At 43.4% G+C, this 17529-nt stretch overlaps 1 protein-coding gene across 22 annotated transcripts in view; it reads right to left on the reverse strand.

Moving 5' to 3' along the window:
• Nucleotides 1-17529, reverse strand: part of TMEM241 (transmembrane protein 241) — a 102259-nt gene that overhangs the window by 22315 nt on the left and 62415 nt on the right. For 17 of the 22 annotated variants that reach the window (XR_014807764.1, XR_002345438.2, XR_014807769.1 and 14 more), the window contains one exon: nucleotides 14098-14191. Coding sequence is in view for 5 of the 22 variants with exons in the window: in XM_021097749.2 (XP_020953408.1) it covers nucleotides 14098-14191 (94 nt within the window). In the remaining 17 variants the exon portion in view is untranslated. Of the gene's footprint in view, nucleotides 1-6618; nucleotides 7941-14097; nucleotides 14192-17529 lie in introns of those variants that run through there. The other 5 variants (XM_084964400.1, XM_021097744.2, XM_021097746.2 and 2 more) reach the window with 4 other exon arrangements.

Raw genomic sequence — 17529 nt, forward strand, 5'->3', positions numbered from 1 at the left:
TCTCTGAAGTTTTCTCTCTCAACGAGCAAATTCGCCGCTAGCTGAGACACTCAGTGAAACTTCACAAAGAAGTTCGTCTTATTTCTGTAGGGAATTTATTTATTTATTTATTTATTCGTCTTTTTAGGGCCACACCTGCAGCCTATGGACGTTTCCAGGCTAGGGGTCTAATCAGAGCTGCAGCTGCCGGTCTACACCACAGCCATAGTAATGCTAGATCCAAGCTACATCTGTGACTGACACCACAGCTCATGGCAATGCTGGATCCTTAACCTCACTGGGCCAGATCAGGGATTGAACTCCCATCCTTGTGGATACTAGTCAGGTTCGTTTCCACTGAGCCACAATGGGAACTCCCTGTGTAGCGAATTTATAGTGGACTTACACGTTCCGGAGAGCTACTGAAGAGTTAGATCAATCACTTTTTAACCTATTTCCAAAAGAGGCCTCAGTTCCTTAGGCTTCTCTGCTTTCTTCCAGCACTGGCCCCAGCAGTCAGCTCTCTTTTTGGAAACACTTCCCCCACGCTCCACCCCCACCCTCAACCCCACCCCTGTGTGTGTGCGCGCATGACACAGTCACCAAAGTTCTACCACTTCACAAGTCACTGTATAAAGTGGACAAGTAGCAGCCAACAATGCTTCACTGAGGGACAGACACTGGGCAGGTGGGCAACCTGACTTACCCACTAAGTGACATCCACCCACACATCCACCTCACCATGTACGAGCTTCAAATTCATGCCTTGTCCAAATGACAGATTTCCATATGCCATGGGCCACCAAGGCTACTCAAGAACACTGGAAAGTATGAATGATAAATCTGTTTGTGCCAACAGTCCACTCCACTTCTTTTTTTTTCTTTTTAGGGCCACACCCATGGCATATGGAAGTTCCCAGGGAGGGGTAGAATTGGAGCCGTAGCCGCTGGCCTGCACCACAGCCACAGAAATGCCAGACCCAAGCCACATCTTCGACCTACACCAAAGCTCACAGCAACGCTAGATCCTTAACCCACTGAATGATGCCAGGAATTGAAGCTGCATCCTCACAAATAATAGATTCTTAACCCTCTTGACCCACAATGGGAATGTTGGGAGTCAGTGTTATTAGGTATAGAGTTTGAGGTTGATGAAAAAATTCTGGACATGGAGTTCCTGCCGTGGCCCAATGGGATTGGCAGCATCTTGGAATCGAGGACGTAGGCTCAATCCCTGGCCCAGCACAGTGGGTTAAGGATCTGGCGCTGCCAAAGCTGCAGGTTAGGCTGCAACTGCAGCTCGGATCTGATCCCCGGCCTGGGAACTCCACATGCCACAGGGTGGCCAAAAAAGAAAAAACTAATTCTGGAAATGGATGTCAGTAAAAGCCTAATTATTATTATTATTATTATTATTTTTAACCTTTAAAACGGCAAAAATGTGCTCATGAGAAAGAAGACTCCAAGTTACTCTTGGGACTTGCCATTCAAGAGCGGGAAGTAGCAGCCATTTCTGCCAATTGTTGTTCTCGCTTTCAAAGAGCGTTTTTAAAAGTACAAATGTTTCCCCAAAGAAGAAAGAGCCCTGTGGTCTGAGGAATGTCTCCCTTATGCAGCACATGCAGACCTGAATGACAAACACCAGAACCTGCCACAGTCCAGGCTGCCAACAACAGCAGAACTCAATACATTGTGTCAACGGCGGGGCTTTGAACTTCCTGGCTTTGTCAACGGATGTCACAACCTCTGTGTTATTTAAACAGATTTTGGTATTTAAAGCAGATCAGGTTTGTTTTTTAAACATTCATTTCGATCCTGAGACAAATTTCCTGTTTGTTTAAGGGAAAATAAAGAGAGACGGTTGTCAGTGGGAACTTGCCAGAAAGTCATGTATTTGGGAGAGAATCGGAGAGGTAGCTTTGTTGTTTGGTACTATTTTGATGCTGCTGTTGTTGTTTAAATACATAAAACTTAAGGGAAAAGTGACCAATGGCAGCGTGTATACAGGGTCCTTTACTGTAATTGCCCCAGTTTCAGCCATGCACCTCCCACGTAAACTGGTTATAGTTTTCAAACACTGTTTCATGCCATCATCTTGCCTTTGCTCAGCAAGTTCTCTCTGCCTGGAATCATTTCACTGGCCGCCTCAAACAATTCCAACTCACCTTTTGAAAATCCACTTTTAGAAAACTTTCCCTGAGCCTGGCCTCCATCCCCATATCCGAGGGGATCAGCAGCTTCTTCCAGGGGCTTCCGTAATCACTTATCATTGTACAAGCCAAACTCTACTGAAATGGGGGTCTCCCGAACCAGGGTGTGAACTGGTCATCTTTGTATGTTCGGGGCACACAACAGAGACTTGTATATGGTTAGTGCCTGAAACATTTTATGGAAATGCTCTGGATCATCAGAGCTGGTGATATAACCCCCAAGGTCACCAGATTATTTTTAAATCTCTTCTCATATATGAAGGACAGTTGGAACCTAGACCTGAGAATGGGGAGAATTTCTTCAATCAATTACCTCGATGGGCCTCTGCAGAGAAGATCTGAGACTGGCCCTCTGGTTCCAAGACCAAAAATGTCAGGGAAGATTCTGACTGGCACCTGAACCAACTGACTGTGGCCTGGGATACAGAGTCATGGGAGAACATGGAAGCTCATCCTTGAAGTCCATGGTTGGAAAGGGGGAAGGAACGTTTCTTTGGAGGAAGGTAGGGAAAGTGCTGGGCAGACAGGACAGATGTTTCTCTACCCTTGCCATCAACACCACCTGGGAGCTTGTAGGAAATGCAGAATCCCAGCCCCCACCCCACCCCCAGGCTTAGCGAACAACATCTACCATGGAACAGACCCCCAGGTGAGATGCATGCACATACAGAGCTCTGCCCCACACCTGCCAGCTCCAGCACTGTCTCAAGAACTACTCCATCCAGGTGGTACTGTGGCATCTCCAGGCAAGGGCAGGATCCAGCTTTCTCACAGCGGCAGAGCTGGAGCTCGTGGCAGACTGTACTGGAATCCCTCTGTGCCACAGACTCATATATGAATGTTGCTAACCCAGGTGACTGTTATTCTTTCAGGTGAAAGAGGAAACCTCATGAAAACATTTACTCTGAGAGCAGGCTTTCTTTTTTTCCAGGACCAAGGAAACTATTCCAAATCCACTAGACAGAAACCACAGCTATGGCTGAGAACTCTGTGTGGGGTTTTAAAAACATTGAATTAATTTATTCAACAGCAATCCTATGATTTAATCCAGGATCAGTGTAATTATTATTATTATTCGTCTATTTAGGGCTGCACCCATGGCATATGGAATTTCGCAGGCTAGGAGTCGAATCAGAGCTGTAGCTGCCGGCCTACACCACAGCCACAGCAATGCAGGATCTGAGCTATGTTTGTGACCTACACCACAGATCATGGCAATGCTGGATCCTTAACCCACTGAGCAAGGCCAGGGATCGAACCCGAACCCTCATGGATACTAGTCAGGTTCCTTACCGCTGAGCCACGACGGGAACTCCATTAATGATAAATATTGGGCTAAGCTCTAGGCATAGCTATTAATAGCATCTGGGATCACCTCATTAAAATATACAGTGAGCCACGATTTCTATCAAAACACAGCATTTATAATAAGCACAATGGGACTGACAATACAGATGAGGAACAAAAAGAGATGAGAGTCATGTGAGGGAAGGATAAATTCTAAACCAAGAGAAACCTCGGGTGACTTTTAACAAACTCCTACATTTTAGAGAAGAAGAAATAATAGAACGTAATTAGGAAAAGCAGTGACATGAATATCTAGTTCATAGAAGGTAAGAGAAAAAGTACCCAAAATTTAAAGAGGGCAGAGAAAATGATGTGACTGACAGACTTGATTTCCAAAGTATAGGAACAGCTCATACATCTTCATAACAACAACAACAACAAAAACAAAACCCAATTTAAAAAACTGGCAGAAGACCTAAAGAGACATTTTTCCAAAGAAGACATGCAGATAGCCAACAGGTACATGACTAATTTGCTCGGCATGGCTAATTATTAGAGAAACACAAATCAAGACTACAATGAGGTACCACCTCACACTGGTCAGAATGGCCATCATTTAAAAGTCTACAAATAACAGCTGCTAGAGATGGTGTGGAGAAAAGGGAACCTTCCTACACTGGTGGGAATGTAAACTGGTAGAGCCACTATGGAAAACAATATGGAGGTTCCTTAAAAAAACTAAAAATAGAGTTGCCATTTGAGCCAGCAATCCTGCTCTGGAAACAAAACTATAATTACAAAAGAGATTTGCACCCCTATGTTCACAACAGCACTATTTGCAATAGCCAAGACATGGAAGCAACTTAAATGTCCACTGACAGATGACTAGATAAAGAAGACGTGGTATATTTTTACAATGGAATTATTACTCACCCATAAAAAAGAAGGAAATAATGCCATTTGCAGGAAAATGGATGGACCTAGAGATTCTCATACTAAGTGAAGTACGAACTTTAAAACCTATGGTGCTAACTGAATCTGGTAATTTTAAATTCTTCTTGACATTAGAATGGCAATGGTTTCTCCACACACCAAGGAAAAGCTCATTCTTTTCAATTAATAAGCGTGAACATTAACTGCTCGACACACATTTCACACAATCCCTGCAATATTTCTGCAAAGTTATACAACTACTCCCATTTTACAGATGAGAAAATTGATACATACAGAAGCTAAGGAATTTTTCCAAGGTTACAGTGCTGCAGAGTGGGATTCTTATTTTGCTTTCTGGCTCCAAAATACTGGGTTATTTGTCACTACTGTCTGCTGACAGCTCTTCCTTGCCTGGAATATGATAGGTCACTCTACAAATTTCTGCTGAATAAATTTGCTGAATCTTCACACAGAGCAACCAGAAAAAAATTTTTCTCAAGGAAAAGAAAAACCTCCTAAGAGGCATGAGTATGGCAACTGGGTCAAGCATAATATAATTCTCAGAGTGAAGAGTCAACCACCTGAGCACACTTGAGGAAAATAAGAGTAACCATGACAGGCTTCACAGAAGATGTGTCGGGACTTGATCAGACCTGAGTGGTTCACATGGTGTAACGTAGGCGCCAGGGCGGGTACACTTCATTGGAAGAGGTCCCTATTATTCATTGGGCTGAGAACTGGGTTGGTTTTTTTCCTTCAAGTGAGAGTAAGAGACGTCCTCCTAACTTCAGGCCTTTTGTTCCCACCTTAGAAATCCCACCGAGAGCAACATCAGCACTCCTGTTCCAAACTGCCAAATGTTAGGCCACACCATTCAGAGCTTTTGACTTCTCTCTGTGTGCCCTTAAAATGCTAGGATTTGGGGAGTTCCCGTTGTGGCTCAGCAGAAAGGAATCCAACTAGTATCCATGAGGATGGGGTTTGATCCCCTGGCCTCACTCAGTAGGTTAAGCATCCGGGGTTGCTGTGAGCTGTGCTGTAGGTCGCAGACCTGGCTCAGACCCTGTGTTGCTGTGGCTGTGGTGTAGGACGGCAGCTGTAGCTCCAATTGGACCCCTATCCTGGGAACTTCCATATGCTGCTGGTGCAGCCCTAAAAAGTAAAAAAAAAACAAAAAAAAAAAACAAAAAAAAAAACCAACCCCACCCCCCAAAAAACAAACGCAGTCTACCAGGCAATTCATTGTTGACTGAAAAAGACCTTTGTTGATGCATATTTGACTAACGGACTGGCTATTTGAGTATCACATAAACAAGCACAACCTGCTTATACTTAACTGTCTGGCCTTACCATCAGATGAGGACTACTGATGGATAAATAAAACATCAGAAATCTTAACCTGGAGCTCTTGCTGTGGCGCAATGGGATCGGCAGCGTCTCTGCAGCACCAGGACACAGGTTTGATCCCCGGCCCGGCACAGCGGGCTAAGGGATCAGTCATTGCCGCAGCGGCGGCGTAGGTCACAACTGTGGTTTAGATCTGATCCCTAACCTGGGAACTCCATATTCCGAGGGGCAGCCAAAAAAGACAAAGGAAATCTTAATCTAAAGATTGTCTGGGTCGGATCAAAGTGCCACTGTAGAGTCAGGAGGGAAAAAGCAAGTTTAGACGAATTTTTGTAAGAGAGACATTTTTTTTTTCTTTTTTTAAAGCAATTTTTATTGTAGTTGATTTACAGTATTCTGTCAGTTTCTGCTGCACAGGAAAGTGACCTGGTTATACATGTATACATTTTTTCTCATGTGATCTTCCATCATGTTCTATCACAAGTAATTGAATCTAATTCCCTGTGCTATATACAGCAGCACCTCATTGCCTATCCACTCCAAATCCAATAGTTTGCATCTACTAACCCTAAACTCCTCGTCCATCCCATATCCTCCATCTCCCCCTCAGCAACCCCAAGTTTGTAGAGAGACATTTTAAAGAGGAACAAATGAGCAAACGGCTGTTTATACAAACTCCACTTTGGAGATAAAACAGGAGAACAAGTGTGAGTGGGATCCAGACGGGAGAGGGGTACCTGGGACCCCTGCCCCCCCGGGGGTGGGGGTCGGGGGCAGGCCACCAAGCCCAATGGAGAGATGAGCTCTTTTCACAAAACGGCACCACATAAATATCTACTAAGTCTTTCCAATCCACATGCCATTTCTTTTTTTTTTTTTTTTTTTCCCTTTTTTGGCCACATCCAAGGTATATGGAAATTCCTGGACCAGGGATCAAATCTGGGCAGCAGCTATGACCTACGCCACAGCTGTGGCAATACTGGATCCTTAACCTACTGTGCCACAGCAGGAACGCCTCCTTTCTATTATGTGCCAAAACTTAGCTTCCCCATAATGAAATTCTGCTCCTTCAGATCTCCCCAGTGTGTTTCATTTTATTAGCTCATTCTCTAATGACACAGGCAGTTGGTTCTGCCCATGGCCTGCCCTCTGGTTTGGGCATGTGCAGGCTGTGAAGTGCTCCGCTAACTACCTTCCCTCTGCACACACCTCAGGGGCCTCAGTGCTAGGGAGTGGGATAGAGGACCTTCATAAGGAAAAGGGGACTCAAACATATAAAGAAAGGAGTAGTACATGACAAGAGCATTACTGCAGTGGGAGGTACGTCGAAAGATACATGCAGAACTGCATCTTCTATTTCTGACCTGAGTGCGCAAACCCTGCAAACACATGAAAATAGGATCAGTGCATTTAAGCACTGGCTTGGCCCTCAATTATTCAATGCTATCTTAACAAGGAACCAAGGACCTATCACTTCATTTCCCCCTTCCCACCAGGTGGAGAGTGTATAAACCTTCCCAATTAACTGGCCTTTGTGCTGCAAAAAATCACTTGCATTTAGGTGCTATACATTATCTTGGATACCAACAGCATTCGCCTAAACCTTGCAGTCAGAACACTTTAACAGAAATTCAGAGTATTTCCTTAGTAAATGAGCTAAAGCGAATTCATCCGGGTCAAAAGTTGTGAAACCCAGAATCGTGATCATATTTTTGCAGTACAGAACATTGCGATGATCAATGGCACTAAAAATAGCCCAGAGAAAAATGAGGAGTTCGTAATCGGAAACAAGAAAAACAACAACCTTATCCAAAATAGCAAAATGTCCATTAGCATCAGTCACTTCCCTAAGAATTATTTTGACAATTGGAAACGGAATTTAAATTTTTTTCCTTCAACCCCAAACTGTATTTCCCCTCCCATGTGTCCTCTGGGAAAACCGTGTCTATAAACGACTAATTCCCAGATAACTAGCTTCTCACTGCCTGTTTCCATACAGCTCAGCAAACACAGAGTGGCTCCTGAACTTGCCATTTCACGTTCCTGTCGCTTCCACAGTGATGTCATGGAAAGACATGGACAAGTTCTTGTCGCCCAGCGAGAGCCTGTAAAGGAAATTATGCTGCTGCCTCTGGGTTTTAATTTTCCATGAAAAATTATTCCCATTGCCCTTAGCCGCTTTGACTGTGAAAAGGAAAAATGATTTAATTAGAAAACAGTCCTAATTAGATTTTGTAAGCACACTCTTTCAACATAAAAGTTACATTACAGCACAGCTTCATTGGGTTTAATCATTTGTTCTCCAGAATACATCAAGGTGCTGAAAAACAGCTGGAGGAAGAAAATAAAAGGAGTACAACACTGCTGCCCAGCAAATTATCCGTTTAAATGAGCTTTTAAATGTGACAGAAAGAAGGAGTGAAAAATCTTAAGACGCTGAGAAAATGGGAAGAAATGCAAATAGTGAACTGAAGGGAGTAGCCCTTCTCTGACGGTCTTTTTCCATCGAGCAAGTGCAGAAAGCCAGCAACGGGCTCTCCACACCCAACAGATGGTGAAGATGATGCAGATGAATAAGAAGAAGATGATGATGATAAAGGAAAAGAAGTAACATTGCATATACTAAAACCAGCATGATACAGAGAGGGATGATATGCTAATGCCTGAAGCAGTCAGTATTATTTGCAAACATGGGAGGTGGGGGATGTCAACTAAATTTAGTGCAGTGGTCATTCTGCAATATACACAAATATCAAATCATTATATGATATACCTTTAATACAATGTTATATGGCAATTATATCTCTATAAAACTGGGGGAAACGAAGTAAGAAAAATCATGGAGTAGGAGGCAGAACATGGAGGAGAGCCAACAATCTCTCTGTCAGCATAGGCTTGACACAGTGAGAGTGAAATGTGTTGGGGATCATGGCTGTACCTCCAGAATTTGTCTGTCATCTGTTAGTGTGTGTGTGTGTGTGTGTGTGTGTGTGTGTGTGTACACACCAGAAACTAAATCTAAGTCTGACTCCAGAACCTGAAAGATTTATTTACTTTTCCCCGCCTTAGAAGTTCAAGCTTGATTCCATGTCAAGCTCTGGAACTTCCTTGGAAATAATATCTAAAAAAAAATTAAGGGAGGAAAAAATGATGTTATTTAGAAATCATGAAATCTGTGTGATTCCATCCTAACATACAATAAGCTTCTTCTTTTTCCTTCTTTTTAAAATTTCCACCAAAAACTGCAAGAGTTTCACTCAGGGTCATGGGAGATATTTGAAAATGCCCAATATCCAACCCTCACAGCAACTTCTGAGGACACGTTTACAAGTTCATCCTATACTTAAAACAGGTGTGACTTTTATCTAGTAAACTCACATAGCCAAGTCTCCTTCTTGGTTCAATACGTGGCAAGAGGTCAAGAGAAAAGTCAACACGTCGCTGGAAGAAGAGAGGCATTGCCATGCATCTGAGACCTGGCCAAACAGCCTGAGAGAGAGGTGACTGAAACTCAGAGAAAATTCCTACCCACTCAAGCGTTCTTCTTAAAGATAAATCAAATGGAGACTGAAACTCACCAGCAGAATCTTCTCCACTCTTTCAAGAAAAACTCCTAAACAGGAACCGCAGTTCAGGACTGCGGTCCTCTTACTACACAAGGAGGTGTTGTTATGGAGACAGCTTTGCAGGCTCCCTGGCAATCTCAGTGTATAATTAAGGCTAGTGATCCCAGAACAGCCAGAAGGTGGTCTCCATGGAGACCAACAAACACACATTTCCACAGGCACAGCAACTGTTCCGAATCAATGACTCTTTACATAGGTTTAACAACATTATGAATGGTACATCAATGGCTTCTTTTGTTAGACAATGTCTGATTAAATGCCCTGTGAGAGAGCCTGTTCTCCTGCAAGCTGAATTCTGAGAAGTGTCTAGAGGAGGCAGTTCCCAACTCAATTCACAACCTAGAACTAGTGAATACAAATGGAAAATCCTGACTCAGGAAATCGCTGGTTGATCTGGTGGAAGAATTAAACCAGTGACGGTGGAGCCAAGGAGGGCCTGCCAACGGCTGGCACTCACCAGTCCATGGCTGCCTACATTATTCAACCCTCTTGGGAAGGTAGACATTATTATTAAACTTGTTTTCAGATGAGAAAATGAAGCACACCCCTAGAAAGTGGCTGAGCCGAGAATCAGGCGAAGGTACAATTAAGTCTTGGCTGGGGTTTAAGGGACTTTACACGATGCTCTGGGTCCTCATGGCATCTTGTGACTCCCTAGCTGTCCCACATAGATTATCTCATATTTTTTGCTTTTATCTTGAAATGCTGAGGACTCAGGTGGGTTCTAGAATTTTCTAATTGTGCAATATTTTACCCCTTGTTCCTTGCCTCCTTGCTCTACTGCCAAGCCATCCACACACTCCAGGATAGAAGACTCACAGAAGACCACATTTCAGAAGGCTGCCCCAGCTACCACCCGGACTGAGTGAGCAGCATTCTAGGCTAAGGAGCAATGGGAAGGGAAATCCCGTTCCATTAGCATAACTGTGCCTGTACAAACTCTACATCAAAACAGGGACAAACATTCCAATTAACCACTTAAGGCATTTCTATGTAATCTTCTCTATCTCTGCTGATAGAGACGGAATTAGGTCAGATTGAGAGTGCTTTTATACTTTATTCTGATTGAGTCTATTAAAACCTTTTTAAATCTGGCAAATGCTTTATTATGTAGGCACTGATAATTAATGATATGGTTCCTAGCAGATCATCCTTATATCCTACAACTGAATGTAAATGCCATAGCATTTAGTCTTAAATATCAGATAGAGTTAACACTGTCAAAGCTTATTCAAATCATAATATTTTTGAGCAATGTTCATATATTTTCTACTCCAGATTCCTTGCTTTCTGGGTGAAAAAAAATAGAAGGGTTCAGTGCATAGTGATTAAAGCCAAATATTCTTTCCTTTCCTAAATCCCCTGAAAGCCCAGCCTCTCTACCATGTGACTGGTTGAGAGTTTTTATCATGGATGGACATTGGATTTTGTCAAATAACTTTTCTGTACCTATTGATGTGACCATGTATTTTTGATTAATATGCTATATTAAATTAATCTTCACATATTGCATTCCTGGGATAAATCTCACTTGATTACAGTGTATAATCCTCCCTGTGTGTTACCCAATTTGGTTTGCTAATATTTTGTTAAAGATCTGTGTTCATGAGGAATATTGGTCTGTCGTGTCTTAGAATTTTTTGTCTGGCTTTAGTATCAGGGTAACACCCTTTACAGACTAAATTGGGAGTTATTCCCTCTTCCTCTATTTTCTAAAACAATTTGTAACGAAAAAATACTTCTTTTTAAAATATGTGATAGAATTCATCAGTAAAGCCAACTGGGCCTGGGCTTTTCTTCATGAAAAGATTTTTAAATTATTACTTACATTTATTTACCTTTTATGAATATATTCAGATTTTCTCTTTATTCTTGAGTCAATTTTCTTAATTTGTTCCTTTGGGGAATTTGTCCACTTTATCTAAATTGTCTATTTGCTCGCATAAAACTATACAATGCTTTTGTAGAGGATCAATGATACATAGGATCAGTAGTGATGTCCCTTCTTTCATTTCTAATTTTGATTATTTGTATAGCTTCTTTCTTATTTTCTTCATCAGTCTAGCTAGAGGTTGGTCAATTTTGTTGATTTTTCAAAGAACCAACAATTGATTTTCTCTATTGCTTTTCTGTTTTCTATTTCATTAATTTCCACCTTAAACTTTATCATAGCCTTCCTTTTGCTCACTTTGGGTTTATTTTGATCCTCTTTTTTCTTGTTTTTTAAGGTGGAGGCTTATGTTATTGATTTGAGACCTTTTTTCTTTTCTACTACATTCTGGGCTCTGTTGTACTTGACAAGAAGTCATCCACTAATCATAATTTTTTTACCTAAACTTCTTTCTTCTTCTGGAATTCTTATTATACATATAATGTTGTCCCACAGGCCTCTGGGCCTCTGTTGATATTTATTCAATGAAAAAAAAAAAAAAAACCCACAAAACTTTGTTCTTTAGATTGAATAATTTCTTTTGCTCTACCTTCCAGTTCACTTATTCTATCTTCTGCTATCTCAAATATGCTGTTGGATACCTCTAAAGAATTTTTCATTTCATTTTAGTTATTGTACTTTTCAACTCTAGAATTTCCATTAGGTTATTTATTTAAAAATCATTTCTACCTCTCTGAGATTCTGCATTCATTGAGTCTTTAAAAAAAAAATTATTTAAGCATAGTTTCCTTTATATGTCCAAACATATTGAAATAGCTGCTTTGTAGTCTTTTTCTGCTAAGTCTTACATCTGAGGACAGACACCTAAACACAATTCCTATTGACTAATTCCTTTCCTGTGCATGGATGGTGCTTTATTGTTGCTCTGAATGCCCTCTTTTTTTCACTGAATACTGAACATTTTAGATAATATAGCAACTCTGGATTCTGACTTTTTCCCAGAGAATTTTTGTTGCTGTTGTTTTGCTTGTTTAGTAATTTCCTTGGACTAAGTCTGTGAAATATGTCTCCCATGTAAGATACGGGTGCTCAGGTCTTCACTCAATTTTGTTTCTTGCTTTTATTTTTAAGCATGCCTTTCTAGGGGTCATCCCCACATCTGCATAGCTTAGTGTTCTGGCAAAGACTAGCTTTGAGCCAGAAAGGCTTCTTTCTGCTTCTGAGTCTGTGTGTGGGCTGCAGAACATATTCAAACTTCAGACTGTTTTCATGTACGCCCTGGCTTCTCGTTCTGCTGGCTCTCTCACACCTCCTCTGTGAGTGCACACAGGCTCTATTGGCCAGAGATGTGTGGGTGTGTGGCACACTCCATCGCTGCTGCTCATGCATAGAGACTAAGGTCAACCTGGCATTTAAGGCAAGCTAGCAAGTCCCTGATGGCTGTTACATCTCCCAGAACTATTAAGTCCCCAGCTAGACCATTGCTCCATTGCTTGCCCCAAAGAGGACGGAAAACTAAAGCCAGGGAGCTACTGGCTCTTCCTGTTCATTCAGCACTGACAGGGCCACTTCACCCAACCATACTTCAAACAGAGCAAGCCTCTTCTGAAAGCAGCCGCAAGCCTGTCAGTTTTCACAGCCTGCCCTGCTCGGGTTGAAATATCATACTTACAGAGATGAGGAGGAGGGAGTGAGAGCAACCCTAGGCAAGAAGCTCTACAAGCTCATGCTATTCCTACCCCAAAATGTAGTAGTTTGGATGAACAAATGTGTCTTAGTTTGTTGTGTGCTTTTGATCAATTTTTAGAGAGCTGAAATGTATATCATTGACAGTCTTTTTCCAGCTTTCTAGCTGCTTTTCAGGGAGATGATTTAACAACCTCCTCATTCTGTCATGCTCTAAGTTAGTATCTCAGCCACTCTTTACATTCTGTTGGAATGCGTATTACTAAGGCTTTTAGAAAGTAGACCATGCAGATGAAAACATCACTGTGAAATCTTACTTTCAAATAAAAGTGTGTTTGTTTTTGCTTTATGGGAGAAAAAAAAAATCAACCAACAAACATAAATATGGCTAAAGGCCAAGTTTAAATGATTACTTCATTAGATTAAATTAATTAAGAAACAATGCCCCAGGGCCCTATAACTTGACTCCTTTATAGACGTTAGAGATGAAATGCTCCACTAGAAGGAAACTAGTCCCAAAACACTGTAGTTAAGACTGTGCACCTACAGCTGCCTTTTCCGCTCCTTTTTATTTTCCCACCTCTCTATCTTATGCTTCAACCGTGGTCAATCAGTTACATGCCGGGCGTTTTTATAATAGTCCCTTTTTTGAAGGGTCCATCAAAGTTCCCCAATGTGGCCATTTGTCTGTTTTTCTTTTTCTATTGTCTCTGACAGGCTGAGAGCTTCTGGGAAAGTCACGGAAGCTCTAGATATCCTCACAGCCCCCAGAAAGGAAGAGGAGAAGTGTGCGCATGCAAAGAGGAATCCAGTCTCTTTGAACTGAAGAGTTTGGAGGGGTTTTGTTTGTTTGTTTGTTTTTCAAAACCTTCATTTTCAGATGGTGAAATTTAAGGCTCAGAGAAGTTAAGGGGTTTATTCAGGTCACCTTCCAGGAATGTGATAAAAACTGACATGCCATGCTGACAAAACAGGCAGAAGCCCTCAGAAATTGTTACCTGAACGAGCAAAGGATCAAGCTCAGGACCAGCAACTAGAGGTGATTCAGTGAAGACCAACCTGACATTCCATGGGCTCCGAGAACACTGGACACAAAGGCCCTGAGTTGGATTTTTCCCATCCCTCCCCTCTCTCTTACCTTAGCACAGAAAATCCAGGCCGCACACTGCCCTGGGGCCATCAGGCTTTTTAGCTTCACTGTGCTGAACATGAGAAAGAATCCCAAAAATCCACTGGAAAGAGAAAATAAACTTTTGTTAGACTTGCCTTCACATAGCCAGTAACTATTTTCTTTTACACTTTATATTTACCTTTGTACAACTTAGTTTTTAGTTATTATACCACTTCTATCTCATCTCTGTTTTCTAGTGATCTCTGGATAAAAACACCCAAAATTTGGAGTGCCCTTTGTGGTGCAGCGGAAACAAATCCAACTAGTATCCATTAGGATGCAGGTTCAATACCTGGCCTTGCTCAGTGCGCTGGGGATCTGGCGTTGCTGTGAGCTGCCGTGTAGGTCACAGATGCGGCTCGGATCCTGAGTTTATGTCGTTGTGGCGTAGGCTGGCAGCCGTAGCTCCAATTCGAGCCCTGGCCTGGGAACTTCCATATGCTGCGGATTTGGCCCTAAAAAGCAAAAAAAAAAACAAAAAACAAACAAACAAAAAAAAACCCAAACCCAAACCCAAGCTCAACCAAAACTGAAAAACTCATTAAGCTCTACATTGTTAAGGAGCTAGGAGGAGATCATTTCACTGGAGGCAGAGAGTGGGAGATCGCTGGCAAAACCATGTAAGAAAAAAAAAAATCTGGAGTTCCCATCGTGGCTCAGTGGTTAACGAATCCGACTAGGAACCATGAGGTTGCAGGTTTGATCCCTGGCCTTGCTCAGTGGGTTAAGGATCCGGCATTCCCATGAGCTGTGGTGTAGGTCACAGACGTGGCTCGGATCCCGCGTTGCTGCGGCTCTGGCATAGGCCGGTGGCTACGGCTCGATTCACCCCCTAGCCTGGGAACCTCCATATGCAGCGGGAGCGGCCCAAGAAATAGCAAAAAGACAAAAAAAATAATAATAATAAAAAAAATAAAAGAAAAAAAAAATCTGGAGGCAGTATCTTCTGCTCCCTTTTGTATTACATCTGGAGCTTGGTACTTGCCAAGGTAGAGCTTCAACTTTGTTTCAAGCAGAACAGAGTGTCAGGAAAAGATTTCCAAAGAAAAAAAACTTCCCATATGAAGTCAGAGTGTCTGGACTGGCCCCTAGGTTCAAGGTAAGAACTTAGAGGAGGGCTGCATAATAGAAGCCCCCCCAAACCAGGGTGACCTCCACAGAAGCTATGCTTTGGGAATGATGCCTGAACAAGCCCTCGCCCCTCAAGGGAGCCTGAGGCAGGGCAGCATTTGGGGGCTCTCTAGAGGTGTGAACCTCTCAGTACCTCCTCCTTTGTGCTTCCAGTGTGTCAAGTGCCACACTGCGATTTGACCTCTGTTATAGGTGCTGGGTGTAGCTCCCACCCAGATCATGAGTCCAGACAGGCAGAGAGCCCAATCTTGAGCCTAGTATTTTCCCAACAGAGCTGAGAAAGGTGCCTTGGTCACAGCAGATATTACATAAATGCTTAACAGGTGAACTTGGAAGGAGACCGAATCGAACAGACCTAAGGTCAAATTTCATAGAGACGTGAGCCTTCACTTCATTAGGTTAGATTAGTTCACAGCCACATTCTTGGGGCAGAACCAGAAATAGGGATTAGTTTTCCTTTGTGTATATTTCAGCCTGTTTGGCCTAATGACCGGCAAAGGTTGCACAGATTTGCATCTGCAGTCACGGGAGGCTGTGCGGCTCGGGATTAAGATGCTGAATCACTCCTTCGAGGAGCCCCTGTGTAGAAGCAGCAGACTGGAAATGTGGTGACCTGGGGGGCTATTCCCAGCTGTGCTCACCGAGTCATGTAACCTTGACCAAATCCTCATTTCCCCCTTTTTTTCTTGCCTCAGGTTCGGTTCTGTGTTCTTAAAGCAGGACTAAGCACGGTGCTCTTTATGCTGTCTTACGGAAATCAGAGAATTTCAGAACAGAAAGGTTCCCCAGCCCCAAGTCTCACTTTATTAACAAGCAAACTGAGGCATAAGCACAACTGGAGTTCAGGTTTCCTGGCTCTTTTGAAGCTCCCCTTGGCCCCTCAGACCTTACCGAGGAATGTGCTCTTGGCCATGAGTCAGACCGAGATGCTCTGGGTGCCGGTGGCTGTGAGGTGGGGGGAGCGGAGGATGAGGCAGCCAGCCCCCCAGGGCTCCTCTTGGTGGCCTCCAGCCCCACCCCCCCGCAGCCCCAGCTTCACAGGTGCCTGTCCCATCCCCCATCTCTCCTCCCCTCCGGGTCTCTTCTTTCCGCCCCGGCCAGGGGAGGGCACAGATTCACAGTGACCCTTCCATTCCGCACAGACAAAGTCTGCTTGGACTGAGCTACCCCAGGTTTGTGATCCGCACGCTCCTGGAAGCATCCATGACTCTCTTCCATCACCTGACCTGCTGTCAGTGAGTCTTGTCTTTTTCGTTTTAGGGCATATGAAAGTTCCCAAGCTAGGGGTTGGTTGAATTGGAGCTGTAGCCTCCAGCCTGTACCACAGCCACGGCAACACTGGATCCGAGCTGCATCTGTGACCTACATCTCAGCTTGTGGCAACACGGGATCCTTAACCCACTGAGCGAGGCCAGGGATTGAACCCATGTCCTCATGGATACTAGTCCTGTTGGTAACCTGCTGAGCCACAACAGGAACTCAGGTGAGTCATTGCTAATGGCTCATGGGCCCTCTTTCACCTGCCTCTTCCATTCCCAGCTTATCTCCCGCTCACTGTTGAGACAGGTCTTAAAAGCACTGGGAGGACCTGAGAAGTGAAAGAGCCCAGGGCTCTCTGTTGATAGAGTCCGCACTGACCCCTCAGGCCTTCATGAGCCCTTTTGAGTTCCTTCAGAACCTCTGAAGGGGACGCTCTTAGTCTGAGATGTGGTTACATGGAAGACATGAGATGACGTGGGGAAAACCAAGAGGTTCCTTTTTTTTTTTTTTTTTTTTTTTTTTTTTGGTGGCTGTGCCCATGGCATGTGGAAGTTCCTAGGCCAGGGACTGAACCCATGCCACAGTAGCCAAGCCACTGCAGTGACAACGTCGGATCCTTAACCCACTAAACCTCCAGGGAACTCCAAGATGTTCTTAAAAGGGGTAAGCTTGGTACGGGAGCCAGAGGGTCAAACATAATAGAGAGGTAAACCAATTCAAATAAAGATTTCCAAATCTTTTATTTATTTATTTATTTTGTCTTTTCTAGGGCCACACCCGTGGCATATGGAGGCTCCCAGTCTAGGGGTCTAATTGGAGCTGTAGCTGCTGGCATATGCCACAGCCACAGCAATGCCAGATCTGAGCTGCATCTGCAACCTACACCACAGCGCACGGCAACGCCGGATCCTGAACCCACTGAGCAAGGCTAGGGATCAAACCCACTACCTCATGGTTCCTAGTCGGATTCGTTAACCACTGAGCCAGGACAGGAAGTCCCCAAATCTT

Source organism: Sus scrofa, chromosome 6, assembly GCF_054392235.1.
Source record: "Sus scrofa isolate SSC_HxYL_T2T_F1_AM1 chromosome 6, Sscrofa_HxYL_maternal_Yorkshire_Landrace_v2.0, whole genome shotgun sequence".
Classification (NCBI taxonomy): domain Eukaryota; kingdom Metazoa; phylum Chordata; class Mammalia; order Artiodactyla; family Suidae; genus Sus; species Sus scrofa.